An 18,829-nucleotide genomic window follows, 5' to 3' on the forward strand; every position below is an offset into this window, starting at 1 on the left:
AAGATGCAGTGATAGTGAACAACTGATGAAGGGTATGGAGGAGAAGGAAGATAAGCCATTGCCCATCGCCAGTCACAGGGAAGACTACACTCCTGATTTTGTAGAGCCATGGTTCAGCTCAAATTAGCTGTGAGGGATAATTTGGAGGATTGTCTTGCTGGCATTGCAGTATATTTAGGGGGAAAAAAAAAAAAAAAAAAAAGCGAGTGTGGCTAGTGAATGTAGGAATGTAGTGGCTCATGTGTGAGGAAACCTTGCTTATAAATGAAGAGGACTCCCAAAAGACAAACCATGCTGTAGCAGGATATCTCTATCATAGCTTTGTCATCACTGTTTTTCTTCCAAATTGAAAAAACCTGCTGATGCTGCTCTTTGTGAAAGTGGGTCTAAACCAAAAACCCCAAAAGGCCAGTTGTGGTTATACTGGCGGGCTAGCGCAGCGGGGTAAGATTGGCCTTTCAAGGCAGTTAAACTGTATCAGTGTGCGTTTGGCTTCCAGAAATGAAATTACAAGGGTTAAGTGATTATCCAGTTTGCTGAGACATTTCAGTGAGTTCATTGGATTGTAGCTTCGGTGTTAGCCATGTATTGAGCAGAGGAATCTGCAATTTTCAGTGCCATTAGTTTGGATTTCATGGAAAGAGCCATATACCGTTAGATAGGGTAGGAGAGCACATACCCTCCTTTCTCACCTATGTATCACACTCGTCTCTTGGCCGTGGTGTTGACTTTTAGGAAGGGGAGGGTTACTTATTTTTTTTTTTTTTTTTTTCTGGAAATTGCAGGAAATGTGACTAAAAATGGCTATTTAGGAGCAAAGTGTATTTGAACTTAAGCAAACCACAAGGAGTTGGCTGCCTTGTGACCTTCCAGGGGGCTCCCGGCACTGGAACAGGCACTGCAGAATTAGTTATCTTCTCTTTGGGGCCACTTCGGCAGGGTTTGTCACAACTCTGCGTGTCTTGTAACAAATTTGCCTGGCAAAAGTAACTCATGGCTGGTTGTGGTGTTGTGGGTTTTTTTCCTCCTTTCCTCTTTTACCTTGCCTCCTTGTTCTCTTTCCCTGTTTTCCTGATGTGGACTGCAGGTGTGGGTTGCTACAAGTAGGAGACAGAGTCCTTTCTATCAACGGCATTGCAACTGAGGATGGGACTATGGAGGAAGCAAATCAGCTTTTGCGTGATGCCGCGCTTACGAACAAAGTGGTGCTGGAGATTGAATTTGATGTTGCAGGTATGTTGCCAAGGGAATTGCTGCTTCTACCAGGAGGGCTCTGCTAGTGCCTTTGCTAACCCATAGGAGGGACTGTATTCACAGAAATACACAAGGTTTTTGCGAGAGCTCAGAGGGAAGAGTGAGAAGACCTTTTCCATTTCTTGTTGTTCTCTAATGTGCCCCGATGTGGATGCTCCTTCTTCTGATCCTTTCATAAATGCCTTGTGTGAGATAAGCCTAAGGACTCGATGAAGAGGCCACATGTGCTTTAAGTATTTGGCCATTAATATGAATAATATTGATATTAATTTATGGCCATGAAGCAAGGAGGGAGCCAAAGCTATTGGCTGGGGTTAAAGTGCAGCTTTGTATTCAGAAGACAAAAAAAAAAAAAAGAAACTTTTTTTCCTTTTACATTGACAGAGCTGCCTCAATCTTGAAATACAGCGTGATGTGAGCACTTCACCTGGTGTTCAGAGCATGTATTTTTAATGAGAATCCAAATTTTAACCTTTTAACCCAAAGAAACCATCCATGCAACTGAAAACTCTCTTTTTTCCTCCTCTTCTCTTTTTTGTCTGTTTTGGTTTTACAGAGTCTGTCATACCCAGCAGCGGTACTTTCCATGTTAAATTGCCCAAGAAAAGAGGTGTAGAGCTTGGAATTACAATCAGCTGTAAGTATTGCTCAGACTTGCACTAGCAGTTGCAAGAGCCACTGCTTTCCACCCTGGCACATCAGAGGGGCCCAGCGGAGAGAGATTACGTGGGGTTTCCTGGTAGTGCTCACAGTGCTTGTCATTTATCCCAAACCAAATTAGATGCGTGGTTCCTGCCTCCACAAGCTGCCAGCCGCAGAGAAAAGTGGCTGCGTGAAGGATAGAGGCAAAGGATGCATCTCAGCTGATCAGTTGGTCTGTGTCACAGGCTAATATTGTAGACATTTATAATATTATATTATACGTATATAATTATACAGTATACTAGTAATATTATTTTTATTTCCTTGCTGACACTTTTACTATGTTCTTTTTTTAAAAAAATTGCCTGGGTCTGGTGGGACCCTCGCAGGGAGAGGTGGAAGGAGGAGAGCAAGTGTCAGGTGAGCTCACAGCTTGACGGGTGGAGAGGGGAAACTGCCAAAAGAAAGAGGAAGATGAAGAGGGGGGCAGGCCTTAGGCTTGGGGGGGAGGCACTTTAAGGAGAGGAGGGTGCTGGGCAGACTTTGCTGGGGTTTGTTGTGTTGATTAACCGCATCCACGGAGGAGGAGGTGCATGTGCCAGGACTTGGTGGGCACTGAGAGAACAAGACATAAACCTTCTTCTTTCTTTTCTCTCTTCTCTGCACACTCTTGATTAATTATCTTTCTCTTCTGAAGCGTATTTTTCATTTAAAGACCTTTTGGCCTTGTTGGAGAAGATGCTGTAAGGGGATGATACAGGCAGATCCATCCTGAATTTCTGGCTAGCTTGGGGTGTTGTTACGCCTTGCGTCAGTGAATTTTTCCTTTATGGCAAATGTAAGCATGTGTCACGTCACTCATCCCTCTTTCACTGCTGGGTAAACTGAGTTGAATCATCTCAGATTTGCCATGCCCAGAGGCTGCCATCACCTCTCAGCTGAAACAAAGCAGCTTGTGAGGCTGCAGTAATGGGATCTTGCGTCTAAGCCCTCAGGAGTGCAGACCCAGCTGTGTCTGGGGAATGGAGTTGCTGGGGACACTTTAAAACTAGGTTTCATTAAAATAGATAAGCTATTTGCAATTACCTCTTGGCATTTACAGCATTAGTTAGCGAGTTAATTGGAGGTGTTCTGGTCTAAGTGGGGTGATTCTCAGGGGTGACTTGAGCATCGACAGGATGATGGCTTTGCACCCTGTGTTATTTCTTCTCCCTCTTCCCAGCTTCTCCTATTTGTGCCACAAGGTTAATCCTGAGAAATGACAGCACAGTATTTAACATTTGGCTTGCTAGCAGTTACTGCCTGAAGACATCAAAGTGCTTTCCGAAAGCAGTGGGGTACCTGTAACGACATTTCACTGATGGGCGAGCAGGGTCCGCTGCAGCAGCCCAGCCTGTGCTGGGTTCCCAGCCTGCCCACTGCGCTGGCGCTGCACTCACGGGTAGCAACCTAGGACAGTGGATCTGGCAGCAAAAATCTTCTGGCTTGAGCATGGCCAAGGGTTCATCCCATTTAGGCTTCAAAGCTTAGTTTGTATCTGGGGCTGGAGAGCAAAATGAACCTGGGAGTTGCTGGCAAGAGTATTAGTTTTTATTTGAAGAGTCTCACTTAAATGAGATCATCTTCAGATGTGCATTTACACTTCAAGCATATTTTTATTTTGAAGATGTTTTCATTTGAGATTTGTTTAAAAAATTGATTTCATACGCTTTTTTTGAAATCACCACTAAATAAAAAGAAACTAACTCCTGAGTTTTAAATAGTTAGATACCCATTATCCAACTACAAAGCAGTTTTTTAACAATATAATAGATTTGATCTTTTTGATTGTTGAACGTGTTTGCAGGACGTTGTTTAAGTAATGCATATGCATAAGCTTAAGATGTATTTCAGTCCTTTGCTGAGTCAAAGCCAAAATTATATTTACAAATGGAGCAAAAGACAGCCATCCAGAAAATGTGGTGGCAAGGATGAAATGCTAGTTGAATCCTAATTCTGTTTCCCTTTATTAGTCTGTATAAGCCTATGTCCACATGACCCTTAGCAAATTAGATCATGATTTTGTCACTCTGACTCTGACCAGGCAGATAAATATACCAGTTTCAAACATTAAAACCAAAGCAAGCAGCCTTATGGTAACTACCTCCTGCAGAGACATGACGTGCATGTGGGAATGTGATGCAAGCAGCAAGGGAAAAGGTAAAAATAACTGGTTTGCTCAGTTCCTCCCATTTCTGCTGATTTGAATGCATGTATAGAGCTAGAAAAAAGCTTTTACAACTTCCCTTTTGAGGCGGAAAAGCACATAACTACTGTTTCAAAGTAGCGGACTTGGTTTTCTGGCCTCTCACATTGATTCCTGTTCCTTACTTTGTAAAACTGGGGCAGGTTAAATAGATGACAAGCTGGATGGGTCAGTAGATGTGGCCACAGAAATGGATTTGTTCATAAACCTTGTGGTCCAGCTACACTGTGGGTGAAAGATGAGTTGCTTTCATTGAGTTTTACCTCTTGGCTTCAGCAGGCACATCTGTAGTTAATTCCTCTGTCTAGGAAGGTTTGCCACAGCCTTCTTACGTGGGCAGAAAGTGTTACGACCTCATCAGAGGAGCACTACAGAAATAAAAGTGATCAAGTTCTTGCTGTGCTGTGGCTCTCAGAGCTAATCGGGAGATGGGCTACATAAAGGGGGGGAGAGCAAGATTCTTGATGGATGTGTTGGAAGAAATCGTGTAATGGAGCTGACTGCAGGAGGAAACATAAATCTGCTGGAAAGCCTCATAAAAGGGCTGAAAACCCAGGAGGTTTTTGTATGAGGGCAGGTGCTGCTAGTCCTGGGATGAACATATAGAGGGGGTCTGTGCTTGCTCCTGGTGAGGGGCAGATGTTTGCTGAGGGCATTTCATCTTCTCCGAGGTCTCAAGGTTTTCCAGAAAGAGAAGGCTTGGGCTGGGCAAGCCCCTGGTTGTGGTCTGTGCATGCAGAACGGTTTCTTCCTCCTGCGCAAACACAGCGTGGCAAAGGGATGCAGTAAATTAAGACACATGATGTCAATATATGCATATAGCATTATTTCCACTTCTGTTCCCTGAAGGATGAATAGGAAACCCAAGGGGTGAGTCTCTCACTGACTCTGATTTGTATTTCTGTGGCACCTTGATGCCCTCAAGCCTCATTTCAGTCTCCTGCATTTGCTAAATGAAAATTAGCAAAGCAAAACACCAAAGCTGCCTTGGCTGCACTGCTTCCGTGGGCTTTGTCCAGGGGTGAAGGGACAAGACGCCAGCAAAATTGCTCTCATTTTCTCCACACTCCAGTGCCTCAGTTTCTGTCCCAGGGAGAGGGCTGCATTTGTTTGTAGAACAGCTGCTCCGATTGAAGAGCCAAGCGTGCACTCCTGCGCGGCGTGGCTTAAGGAGCTGTGTGGGCTGTGAAGCTCACTTGTCTGCAGGGACCTCTGGGGTGCTCGGAATGCTGGGGATGCAAAGATGTGCAAAGTGAGATTTTTGACATATGGATGTGAAGATTTGGCTCTTGTTAGCCTGGACAACTCATCTCCATTAGCAGAACACATGCCTTAAGTGCTCTGATCTTGCTGGCTGTATTCTGTTCTAATGATACAGTTATGCCTTTGTAGGTTTTCTGTAAATCTCTTACAAATTAAAATCTCCAGCAGCGAGAAGCTAATAGTTGTGTATTCTTGTAGGTTCAATACCTGACATCTTAAAATAAGATATGGATTTGTTTTTAGCCTCTGGAAAATGATAGTTGATTACACAAAAGATTGCTTTTTGTGGTGCTTTTTTTTTTTTTTTTTTTTTTTTGTATATTTGTTTGGGGGTTTTTTGGTCTGTCTCAAATACCTTCTCCAAGGGCTAGTTGTGAAATTTGCTGCAGGGTACAGGTGTGTTGTTGTTGCTGTTTAAACAAATATTGAAATCACCATTCACTTTAGATATGCATTAATGCTTTTTATAGCATGTTTATCAAATTACCTTTATATATCTCAACAAATCAATACCTGTGCCCTTGACATGAAGTACTGCAGATAAGGAATAGGTAGTATATCTGCTTCTGGGTGATAAAACTGGAATTTGGGTAGATAGACAACTTTGATTAAGTCGCTTAAGTAGTGTAGTCACTGTCCTAGCGAGAAGATGGATCTGTGAGCCAAGCCAGTCTAGCTTTGCTGGCACTGGATTAACCGGGGCCATGCCACCGGCCCAGCAGAGTGTGTCTGCAAGTGGCAGTGTGCCTGGCAGCCACACGTGCTGCCCCCTCACTAGCATTGTGGATTCAGCTAAGATTTGCAGCTGATTCACTCTGGTGCTGTTACCCAAGTGGGATATTCTGTCCCGGTTTTGCTACCAGATTTTGAAAGGCAATAGATCTGCAGTGGGGCAAATACGCTGCTGGAGGCACTGATAATTCATGCACCTGCTGCTAAAACTAATGAATGATAGAGGAAGAAGTTGGGTACTGGGGATTTAATTTTCGCTGCTGCTTTTTGCAATTGATTCTGATTTGCTTTTATTTCTCTCCTCATTCCTTAGCTATCCTGAGATTATTGGGTTTCTGATTTTGTTTATTCTTTCCCGTTTATAAATGCTTGCTTTCTTAAATGTATTCTTATGGCATTATTACAATTTCTTTAGTTACACGTTGGCAGAGTGCTGCTTTGGCTTGGTCAATAACAAAGGGCATTTATAATGGGTGGATGTGTGTGAGAGATGTGCTTGTGCTCCTTGGAGGGGAATAATTTACCAATACGGGTCATTATGCATTCTATTAAAAACACAAACTGGACATGTGTTTCTAGCCTTGTCATCCATCACAGAGTAAACACGGAGCAAGCCAGAATCCCAGCAGAGGTGGCGAGAGACTGAAAGCAATTTATAAAAAGTAAATAATGGTATTGATCAATTCACCTTTTTATCACTGCCCTGTCACTGCTGCCAAGCAGTGTTTTCATTTTGAGTTTCTCTCCCACCCCACGTTTCTACCTTGACCAGTTGTTGATTTATGGAGCTTTCTGTGGATCACTGGAGCAGATTTAAACTTTTTTATACTGGCAAACCCACCAAAAATACAAATGTATCTGAAAAAGAGCCTACTTCCACCTGAAGTGGTTTGCCCTGGCAGATGGAGGCCACAAGCAGAGCACCTGCCAAGAGAGATCATGGGTTTCTGCACACCAGCTTCTGTCTCTGTGGCGTGATCCATCTCTTCCCTTGACTCCTTTTGCTGCCATCTCCATTTTACAAATGGGAAAGCAAGACCCAGAGGCAAGGCTGGGCATCCGAACCGTGTCTTCCTACAGCAGAGTTACCAAGGCAATGTCCTTTGAGGACATCGACAGCAGAAATGAATGGACAAAGAGGCTATGCTCATCTGTGCAAGTATCTGAACTCCAAAGACCACAGCCCTAATAAAATAATAATGTAATTTAAGGGCTTTTTTAAGTGCAGACAAATTAGAAATGGTTTATCCAAAATCTCACTAGAGATCTATATAGCTAATGCCTCTGACCTAGACTGAGCCACTACTTCAGTGAAAGTGGAGCTCTCACCTGTAGCCAGGCAGCTGGTACACAGAAGCATGTTGTCACCCTGTGTGAGCAGCCCAGGACGGTTAAAGATGTGGGTACCATGGTGGCTGGGGCAGTCAGGAGCAGCCTGGTCCCAGCTGATGGGCGGAAAGCCCAGCTGGGCACTCTGCTGGGGCTCCAGGAAGGGCTTTGGGGTACCAAAGGTGAATTAATCAAGTTAGTAACTACTGGTTACTAAACTAACAGCAAGTGACTGTTCTGTGCTTTGAGATTTCATTATATTAATTTTGTATCTTATACCTCTTGAGAGGGAATAATTATTCACTAAGTCTCCCTAATCATTTGTAGATGCTGACTAATAATGATGGTTTTATAAAGCCTTTCCATTTTATGCTGTTCATTTAAAACAGAGAGCCATCATCTATTAAAATTTGGGTACTGTGGTGGTAGGGACAGTTCTATGCAGTTCTACATGGCTCTTCCATTTAACTAAAGTCTCAAGAAAATCTGTTTGGAAAGCACAACTTCCAAAAAACCCACAGATCCAGAATGATTTTTCCTTAAAACTTGCTTTGTTTCCTAATGGACAAAGCACTTAGTTTGTCACCCTCTCTTCTGATGCGGGCAGTTGTGCTGACACCAACTGTGGAGCTGCAGAAGGACGAGGTCTCGCTCTCTGCTTGGAGCCTGGCTGCGGGCAGGATCCTCCCAGGTGTCTCAGGGCTTCTAAGGCAGACACTGAGATAACACCATTTCTGCAGAGCTTGAGGCATGCTGTTGTCTGTACTTGCTGGTTTGTGGTTTTTTTTTTCCTCTCCCCCCACCCCCCTTGCTCTTTTGAGTGCTCACGGTCTCTGGACACATTCCAGCTGTGGCTGGGTCAGGTTTAGAGACGGCCATCCCCAACGCACCACCAGGGCTGGGGAGATCCTCCCTAACCCCTTTCTGTCATGCTGCTTCTGCTTTGAAACTAGTAAACAAACCTTGCAGTGAAAACTATTTTTGCTAACCTGGATTGTTTTGACAGAACCAGGCTAGGGTGTGATTAAATATGCGGCGATGCCAGCCCGACCCAGGGCTCAGGGTGTGCTAACAGGGTCTCCCGTCACTGCCACTCGGACCACTGCTTTCTACCCCTCTCTCAGCTGTAAATACATCTCCTATATTGAAAAAGAGAACAGAAATAGTAGTAACAGGGTGCTATGTCTCTGTACCTTGTGCTGTTAGTCCATGGTGTGTGGCCTTCTCAATCAGAGTGGGGATTTCTGCGTAGGTTTTAGCTGCTGCACCCCATCTTCCCTCCCACTGCTCAGCTCTGCCCGGTGTGTGTCAGTCTGTCTGCTGGCTGGTCCGTGCTGTGGGCAGGTTGAACACAGGCACAAACCCTTGGTGAGTCTCCACAACCCATCCACTTCTCTTTGACCTGCGGCCGCAATCTGAATGTGAGTGTCCAGACCAAAAGTGCCTGACACCATGCTCTAGTTAAGCTAGGGGGCAAATTATAGAGTCATTTAGGTTGGAAAAGATCTTTAAGATCATCAAGTCCAACCGTTGCCCTAGCACTGTCAAGTCCACCACTAACCGTGTCCCTAAGTGCCACATCTACATGTCTTTTAAATACTTCCAGGGATGGTGACTCAATCACCTCCCTGGGCAGCCTGTGCCAGTGCTTGACCACCCTTTTGGTGAAGAAATTTTTCTTAATATCCAATCTAAACCTCCCCTGGTGCAACTTGAGGCCGTTTCCTCTTGTCCTGTCGCTTGTCACTTGGGAGAACAGACTGACCCCACCTCACCCCAGCCTCCTTTCAGGCAGTTGTAGAGAGCGATACAGTCTCCCCCGAGCCTCCTTTTGTCCAGACTAAACAATCTGGCTCAATAATTCTTCCAGGCTCTCTATCATTCAGCAGTGGCATTGCTGTGATTATCACAAAATCAGCCACACTCTGCTCTCACTGTCTGACCGAACTTCTATACTCAGCCCTTGCTCTGGCTGAGATTGGCTGTCTTTTTGCTCTGTTCGGTACAGAAGGTTCCGTTATATCTGGGAGAGGGTATCCTTGAAGGTGATGGGTTAGCACATACGTTTTTAAATCTCAAAAATGAATGCAAACAACAGAAAAATCTAGAGCAGAGGGGTTGGTGAGAGGAAGCACCTATTTCTTTACGTCTGACTTTCTGGGGCTTTCTGACTGCTGTTCAGGCAGCTGGATCTCTTTGTGGTTGATGCCATATACCTTACAGATATTTTAATCTCTGACCTGCACTGGATATGTTCAGATGCTGTGAGTTTCTTCCTTCCCACGCAGTTTTTGCTGAGAAGCTCCATCAGCTTTAAATGAGACGATCAAGGCAGGAGAGAGCAATGCGGCGTGAAAAGGATGCTCGTGGCATATGTTTGGTGTGTGAATGGCAGAGAGGTCAGGAGGCTTTTCAGTCATAATTTTCTCTTGGATTTCTCAAGAGAGAAGCAGTCTTGCAGACAAATTTTAAAATACAAATGCTTCCAGAGATGTGTACTCACATCTCTTGTGGGCTGAAAAAGTTATCAGGGTCGGGCAGGAGAGAAGAGTTGGAAACCACCCCTTCCAGCTCCAGCGTGGAGACCAGCTCTGATTTATCTGGCTGTGTGATGAAGTGGCCTGGGAAGCTGAACCAGCTGGAAAACAATGTTTTATCTGATTTTTCCTGGGTGGTTTTCTACCTGGAAAACTTCCCAGCACACTTCAAGAACACAGAAATATTTATATTAACCACCACACTGAACTCTAGGTACTCCCTAGGTAGCAGTGCTAATGCCTGACTGTTGCCACAGCCATTGACTTTGCTGTCTTGTGCCAAGAGATGTAGGTGAGTGGGTGTTTAACAGTGCTGGGGCTGGGCAATTCCACCTTTTCCTGCTGGACACCACATGTCCTCCCCTTCAGGAGGAATCTGAAGGAAGCAGCTAGCTAACTTGGGCAAAGGACAACCCACAAACTTTGGCAGGGATTTGCTGCTTTTTTTTTTTTTTTTTTTTTCCTGATGCGCCTTTCAGAGTTCAGGCGTGAAGCATCATTTTGCCAAAGGAATATAAATTCCCTTTCCTAAGACTCCTGCTCCCCATTAACCATCCCCATGCTAGACAGCAGACTCAATACCAAGCTTTATACCCATGTGTGTCTTTTGCAGCTGCAAGCAGAAAGCCTGGGGAGCCTTTGATCATCTCTGACATCAAGAAGGGGAGCGTAGCACATAGGTGAGTGCAGAATTTCCCAGCTGCCAAACCCATTGCAAAATGTCTGGCCTGGTAATGAGAGTAAAATGAAGCCCAGGCAGTAGTAGTCAGGTCTGGATTTTACCAGCATCCAACAAGATCTCAACCCTAGAGGTGTGTCTTAGACCACAGAAGGGCTTGCAATAAAAACTGTCTGGACTGCAGCATGTAGAGTTGAGCTAATGGAGAAGGCGGCCAGGGCACTGATTCAGATGTCTGCTGATCCTATGGGAGATGGATGTTTAGCATTTAAGAGCATGTGGTAAAGGGCTTCATATATCCCGTAAAGGGCCATGGTTCATCAGGTAGTTTGCCATGTCTCGGCTCCTACTCGAAGTGAGTGAATTGTGGGCACCAGTGGAGAACTGTGCAAATAACTCAGCATTTATTGACTGCACCTCTGATCTCAACACCTCATAGCCAGGCTAGTGCTGCCAGGGGACTCGTTTCTAGGAGTGCTCATATAGGAGTTTCCGTAAAAGGTAGACTACCTGTCAGTTAAACTTGGGGCATTTTTCAGTGCTGTAGGTTACCCGGGCTGTGTATCTAATCCTTCTGCCGTGTTCCGTGTTGACGTACACTCTACACAAACTTCCTGCCTTTTAGTTGCAATTGTGCCAGACTCCATTCAGGGTTGTTTCCCAGAAAAGATTAAGGACAGGAAAAAGTTAATATTGTCACTGCCACTGCAGGACTGAATGTGTCGTGGGATCTGAAAGGCAAATACAAATGTACTTTTAGTTTTCTTTTTCTTTCCACGTAGAACTGGCACCTTGGAACCGGGGGACAAGCTGTTAGCCATTGATAACATCCGACTCGACAATTGCTCAATGGAGGATGCTGTGCAGATTTTAAGGCAGTGTGAAGACCTGGTCAAATTGAAGATTAGGAAGGATGAAGATAATTCTGGTACAGAAATCCTGATGCAAACTGGTGCCTGTCCACTGTAATGACATTTCCCAATAGGTAGTGCAAACTAACAAAGATAAGGGCTGCTGCCTGTCCGGTTACCACTTTCCAATTGATTATAGTCTATTTTTGTTATTCTGCCCTTAAATGGAGTCTGGAAGGTTAAAATGCTCTTTGGTATGAGCATGGCTGAAGACCTCAGGCTTTTGCTTCTAAATGCTTCAAGTCTTTCCTATGACCTCTTTTATATGGCTAATTAAAAAAATTCAGCATTCCCGTTTTCTCTTTCAGATGAGCAGGAGACAACCGGTGCTATTATCTATACAGTGGAACTGAAGCGATACGGTGGCCCCTTGGGAATAACCATCTCTGGGACGGAGGAGCCTTTCGATCCTATCGTCATTTCAGGCTTGACTAAACGAGGGCTGGCAGAAAGGTGAGGTTTGGGGGCAGAGGGGTTGAGTGGATGTGGGAAGGGCTCTTGAACTTTGCCAAGTTTCCTCTGCTGTCATAAACTCTTCTTAGGTGTTTCAGTCTGCTAAGAAGGAAAGGTGCTATGAAGGTACCAAGCGCTGTGAAGCAGGTGGTGGGACTGTGCTGTTAGGGCAGCGAGAGAGGCTCAAAGCAGGGCACTGCTGGAAAAGTCAGATCCTGTGAGTCAGCTGAATGCAGTGGCCAGGGACATGTGTTTGTTGGTTCCACTTCCGCAGAGGTGCTGCCTGGTCTGTGGTTTCTCATGCACATCTTGCATGGGGACAGTGCCCAGCCTGCACACTAATCCACTGTAGCCTCCTGTCCGGGACCTCACCTATTGCTAAATCATGGCTCACAGCCATGACAGTGGCATGTCCTGCTGAAACCACAGATCTCGGGGGTCTTCTGACCCATCCTTCCTGGTTGGTTAGTCTGTTACATGTGGAGGTATCTCAGTGCAGGGCTGGTGTGCCTCAAGCAGGAGATGTTTATACTGCATAAACGTAGGTGCAGATTTACCTTCAGCAACCAGGGAGGTTGACTCTGTGTGTGCATGTGTCTGACTATATGGGCATGCGTGGGATTTAAAGGATCAGGACGTTGCTGAGAATACAAGGTAGAACTGAGTCATACACTGTATCTTAATTAATCTGTCTGTACGGTAACCGTGACTTGTAAATAGATCGTTTCAGCAGCCCTGACTCATGCTTCTCATAGGGTTGCTTTACCCTGTGCTGCCGGACAGGCAGAACAGCAGCAAAAAACCCTCGAACAAATAGGTGTAAAGTGCTAGACCTTGGGGAGGTTCGACTGCAGATCTGGCCTTTTGGTCTTTCTGTTTCAAGGCCACACTTCTTGGCTGGACTGTAAAACAGCTCAGTGCCTCTTTCTGCATTGGGTCCCTGGCGCTCTTGGCATGCACGCTGCTGCACATTTCCATTGCTTCCCTTTGGTACAGAAAGCAGAACAGCAGCGTCTCCCGAGAAGTGAGGAAGAGGGATGGACTGAATTATTAGTAGTTCTTTTCTTTGGGGATTTTATATCACTGCCTGCCACTGTAGGGTTTAGTCTTTTCACAGAGTACCAAGGCTTTTCTACATAGCAGCTCTGCACTGTACCTGCAGCCCAGCATGAGAGAGGTTAAAGGGCAGAAAGCCCAAATGCTGTCAGGTGTCAGAAGACAGCCTCATACCCTTGTTGCTCTCGGTGCCCTTTGCCGTGCTGTGGCTGCTCCTCCTTCGAACTCGGATACACATCAGTGACTGCTCCACGGAGAAACGTAGTGCAGGCAAGTGCTGCAGTACTATTGAATTTTGATCAGGAGCTGGCAGGCAGTAAGGAATGAAAAGCCTTTTGAGAAGAGCGATGGAGCCGTTCTGCATGTTCACCGCAGCTGACTAACAAATAACGGTGCCTGTGCAGAGGAGCAGCATGGGGACAGAACAGCGTGGGGATTTCTCTGCGTAACCTTGGCTCCCTGTAGGGAGGATGAGGAGCACTGGGTTGAAGGCTGCCTGCAGGAAAGGTGTATTTTTTTCTACTGGGAGTAACAGAAGGGAGTGGCTTGACCTTGTCAAGGGAAAAGGGACGGTCCTAGCATTACCCTAAATTGTGCCTTTCCTGCCATCACTACCCTGTGAAATTCCCTGTGCCACAGTGCCCTTAGTCAGGCTCTGAAGGTGGGACAGGTTTGTGAAGGACAAGAATTTAAACCCAGATCTGTGCCTGGCTTTTACTGGAGCACAGGACAGGTTTCAGCAGCACTGGCACAGGGTGAACCAGAACCCAGCATCTGATAACAGGGACGCACTGGCTGCTCTCGTAGAGGCACAAGTGAAGGTCTGCACTGCAGCTTGGGCTGCTTGCGTGGCGATGGGGAAGGCAGGGTGTCCTCTAGGAGCTGTCACACGTCTATCACAGCGAGTGACAGGCTGCCTAAGCTGAAAAGGCTCCAGATTCAGATGACTTGGGTTTTATCTTAACCTTGAACATTTTTCTCCTTGTACGTGTCTGATCTTATAGAAACCTACAGAGGCAGCTCAGGCTGTTGGGATGGTGTTGAGCCGTGGCTCTCTCCCGTGCTAGTCTCCGTTTCCCCTCCTTCAGTGCCTTATAGGTGGCTTTAGCCTGGGCCATGGGACTTTTTTTTCCTTCTTCTTGGGGTTGGGAGTGTGCCTGAATGATACCGTTCAATTCTGGTCGAGGTGTAATGGTTCTCCAAGAGCAGTTCTGGGCTGTTGCTTGCATTTTGAAGTGCCTTCCCAGCTTCCTTTAGTGCCACCTGGTCAAGTAGGTGCAGGTGGCTGCAGAAGGGTTTTGTCCAGGAGTGCTCAGCATCAACCCATGTTGGCATGGGGCAGAAGGGATGGTGGCCTTGCCAACGTGCCAGGTAAATACCTACAATGTGCATGCAGCTACCTCTTCTCCAGTGCTCGCTGGAAAGTACCAGCAGCCCCTTTTGCACCCTACAACTTACCTGCTGCTCAGTTCTGCTCTTGCATGTGTCCTCTGAGCAGGAAGGGACATGGAGCTTGCAGATCCTTGGGCTGATTTGTGTTTGAAGTAAATTAAAGACTGTCAGTGATGATGGAGAGGCACAAGGGTCATTAGCTAGAAACAGCTTTCCCTGTTGCTCCCACTTGGCTTCTGTCTGCTTGTCCTCACAGGGGTGCCTGGAGATGGACGGATGAGAGGACTGGACTCTGATTTACTTTTTTCCTCTTGAAGAAAAACACCTGGCTGAATGTGACCTTTCTTTTTAATTGTTTCTGTATTTTTCCCTGCCGAGGGACTTTCATAGTTTTTGCAAAGCAGTCATGTTTTCAGAGGTGGGCAGTTAGGCTGGTGCCTCGGATAGGAGACTCATCCCTATGCTGGGTTCAGGGCTGCAGCGGGAGACCTCAAACACTGAACCACTGCAGCGAGCAAAGGATCGCATTTAAACTGCTGGCAGTTAGGCTTGGTTGGTTTTTTTTTGACTATGTAGATGAAACTTTTAAGACAAATACTCCGGTTCCAGTTTGATACATAATTTATGTGAATGCACAAATTTTCCCTGAGGGCTTTTTCAGGCTGGTTTGGGTGGGACAAGACAGACACCTAGTGGCTGGTGGGGCCGGCATGGCTTTGTCCAAACGCATCAGCCCCAGCAGAAGCAGCAGACTGAACAGCCCTGCCTGCTGTTTGGCTACATTTCCCAGTTTGATGTCCTTACAGTAGGTATTTCACGGCAGTGTGTCTACAAAAGTTTCATATTTTGGGCCACAGCAAACAGCTGTTTTGCCTGTGACGGTATATCAAATTCCAGTTCTGCAGGAGCAGCAGTCCAATTTGGAGATGTAACGTGAGAGAGGCACCTGGCCACGGACAAAAAGATACTGCAGTCCAAATTGGCATCTCCTCCTGCCTCGATCACACAGGTTCCTGACAGCAAAACCTTGATGGCACTGCCGGAGGAGAAGAGGATTGCTGTTCTCCCTTGTTGATGTTAGGGAGCTGGAGTGGGACTGTGGTGACCTCTGTCCAGCCAGCAGCGAGCACGAGCTCCTGCCTTGGCAGCCGGCTCTGGCGATGGACACATCCCATCCTGCCATCCTGCCTGCTCTTCCCGGAGCTGCTGCGAACACTGGGAGAGGTGAAGTGAGCCCCTGGCTGTGGGCAGACACAGAGGGGAAGGATGGAGAATGGAGAGAATTGCTGTGACTTGTTAGTTTGTTCCTGACTGTTGCTGAAGCCTGAGGATTTGTTCAGCTGAGAGCAGCAGCTAGTGCTGGACTGTGGCTGTGCAATAAAACACAGTAACCTCTTGTAGAGCATTGGTCATGATGGAGAAACTCACAGTGGTGTAGCTGTATAGGGGCGAGCTTTAAACATGTCATGAACTGATCTGCAGCTGGTTCAGCTCATGTTCGCACACACAATCTGCATTGGGCCATTTTGGTTTTGTTTCTTTTTCCATGGGTTTCTAGGTTTGTCTCATAATTTCTTTCCGTCAGTGTGAACCAGCCCTTCAGTTCCGTGTGGACATCATGCACTGGAAATACTTGTGGTTTTCATGTGTAGACCCCCTTGCTTTGAAGAGTTTTGACAGTAAGATGCTCTGCAGTCCCAGCCGGTTCCTGAGGGACCTGGGATCCCAGGAGTGCATACGTTACTGTGCGTATTTCTATGTATATGAGCAGGTGGAAGATGAAGGGGACGCCCAGATTCCTGGTGGTGGTGAGGAAGAGGAACTCATGGGTATACAGCATAACAAGGGGAAGCCGAGACCTATTTGAAAGTACTGAGAGTTAATACGCTCTTGCTTCGAGCAACGACTTAATGGCCTGTCTCGCAGAGGCAAATTGCTTCTCTGAAGTTTCTAACAGCGCTTTTTCTCTCCAGAACCGGAGCCATCCACATCGGTGACCGGATATTAGCGATTAATAACGTGAGCCTCAAGGGCAAACCGCTGAGCGAAGCCATTCACCTGCTGCAGATGGCGGGAGAGACGGTCACTCTGAAGATCAAGAAGCAGTCGGAGAGTGAGTTGGGGAGCCTGGGTTGGGCTGGGGGGGTGAAGGCACAGCCCAGCAGGGACCCTGGGCAATGCAGCAGGTGCTGCTGCAAGTTTTCTTTCATGTGTTGTGGAAGGTGAGACAAGGCAGCATAGTCGAGGTATGGGGGGACAGGGGGAAAAGGTGGGTGTTTTTTTATCTTCTGACTCACAGGAGAAACAAAAAGGCAACCCAGGGGCTCTCTGTGGTACTGGCAAGAGATTAGACAACAGGTTTATTGGCGATCATTTTTTTTTCAGATTGATGCTTTGCACCATCATTCCCTGTCTGTGTGGGCATTTCACACAGAAGTGAAGCAGAAGTTGCTTTTAAAAATAAATAGTGCAGTTTTTCAAAAATGTAACTCACCAAAATGAGCAAGGCAACTCTGAGCTGGTAGAATTCATGAAAAAAAAACCAAAAACCACCCCGGCTTTAATTCAATTTTTGGAAAGCAATTGGCAATAAATCTTTCATGCCCCCTTTCCTGGGTTTGGGTCCTAAGATCATCTTTCAAACCATCTACCTTCACTCTAAAGATCTCCTCATTTCCCTGCCAAGCTCCCTGTGACTTTGAAGCTGTTCTTCTTGACATATCAAAGACCAGAAGTATACTTAGTACAGGCAGGCCACTTTTGGGGGGGACAGAGGGGGGACTGGCGAAACCAGGAAACATGGAAACTTTTCTCCCCGACTGTATAATCACAAACAGGCTTTTTCATCAGGTTCAGAAAGTAGCAGGGGTATTTTGTCTGCATTTCTGTCTCTCCCCACACCCGTTATTTTCTGTCTGTTTATGTGCCATGCTTCTGCAGTCTCTAGATCTAGTTGGACCTACCGAGCCAGTGGCCCACAGTGCTATGGCAATGAGAAGTCAAGTGATAAAGCTCTTCCCAGCAAGCGTGGCTCACGGGATATCTGTCCTGCATCTGAAAAAGTATCATCACTCTGAAACATGGCATTTCTGTGGACCTCAAACCAGTTTGAAAATGTGTGGCAATGCGCCTGTTTTACAAATGGAGGAAGCTCAGGCAGGGAGTGGGGACTTAGCAAATAGAGGTAGAACCGGGGAATTGATTCCTCTTCAAGAAACCCCAGTCTTGTTCCCTGCAGTCAAGTGTCTTGATCCTTGGTCTGAAGCACTTTTTCCGCTCCCCTCCCCGCTGACACTTAGCATTGTCACAGTCGCTTGCTGAAATAATTGATATGCAAGTGCCAGTTGGAGACTTGTTAATCATTCTGAGAATGAAGCAGGTGTAATTGAAATTTCAAGGTAATCTTGAGTTAATCATGGTGAGCAATCTTCTGAATGCTTGGAAAATAGGGACTTTCAGGACACTGGGCTTTGTCTGGTAAAATAATCTGTCCTCACTGACAAATGCAGACTTTCAGAGGGCTTTTTATCCCAGCCTCTGTGAGTCAGAGATCCAGGGTGTGGATGGCTAACAGGGCATCTAATCAACGAGGACTTTAAAATATTCCGTACAAAGAAATGCTTGTGCTGAGAAACCATTCCTTGTATAGCTTTTGCCTGAAAGGGAGTTTGATACAATGATAATAAGGGTCTATTAGTACTAAAATAATGAAAAGGAAGGTCTGAGCTTCATCATCCACATTCAGCTTTCCATTTTCCAATCACTAATCAGGGGAAATTCAGCCTCAAGATACCAGGCGCAGGAATTCCAGTGTTGTTGTGAGACTGCGTGGCAGACTCTGGAGAGGTGGTGACTAGTCTTGAATTGATACAAGGTTGTACAACCTTGGAAGGGAGCTGTAACTTCAGCTGCGGTACTTCGGGACCAGGTTGCATTGCTATTGGAACCGCATTAAAACACCTGCTTGTAACAGCACGTTTGCAGCCAGCACCCTGACTAGGTGCTGCTCTCAGTAAAAAAGAGACTCCCTGAAACCAGAGAGGCTGCGGGCTATTGCTTGCAGAGGCCAACACTTCTCTGGGCAGGGCTGCGTGGAGGGAGCTTCCAAAGCAGAAGAAGATGTGTTCGTGAATTGAGGTTAGGTCCCAACTCTCTCATATTTGGGAATCCTCAAATCCCCATGGTTGCTCCTTATATTCCATGTGCCAAAAACTCAGAAAGGCATTTTTTTTTTTTCTTGATTTAGCTTGAGATAAGTGTACTGCTACTGCATTAAATCCTTTCAACTGCATTGCACGGGCCTTTCTCAGCTACTTCAAAAGACTTGCGGTACCTG

General features: G+C 46.1%; 1 protein-coding gene across 4 annotated transcripts in view; it reads left to right on the forward strand.

Moving 5' to 3' along the window:
- Window positions 1–18,829, forward strand: part of GRIP2 (glutamate receptor interacting protein 2) — a 284,956-nt gene that overhangs the window by 249,247 nt on the left and 16,880 nt on the right. For all 4 annotated transcript variants that reach the window (XM_040592152.1, XM_040592149.1, XM_040592150.1 and 1 more), the window contains exons 13-18: window positions 1,088–1,233; window positions 1,811–1,891; window positions 10,616–10,682; window positions 11,464–11,609; window positions 11,901–12,045; window positions 16,467–16,606. In XM_040592152.1, the coding sequence (XP_040448086.1) occupies window positions 1,088–1,233; window positions 1,811–1,891; window positions 10,616–10,682; window positions 11,464–11,609; window positions 11,901–12,045; window positions 16,467–16,606 (725 nt within the window). The remainder of the gene's footprint in view (window positions 1–1,087; window positions 1,234–1,810; window positions 1,892–10,615; window positions 10,683–11,463; window positions 11,610–11,900; window positions 12,046–16,466; window positions 16,607–18,829) is intronic.

Source organism: Falco naumanni, chromosome 4, assembly GCF_017639655.2.
Source record: "Falco naumanni isolate bFalNau1 chromosome 4, bFalNau1.pat, whole genome shotgun sequence".
NCBI lineage: Eukaryota > Metazoa > Chordata > Aves > Falconiformes > Falconidae > Falco > Falco naumanni.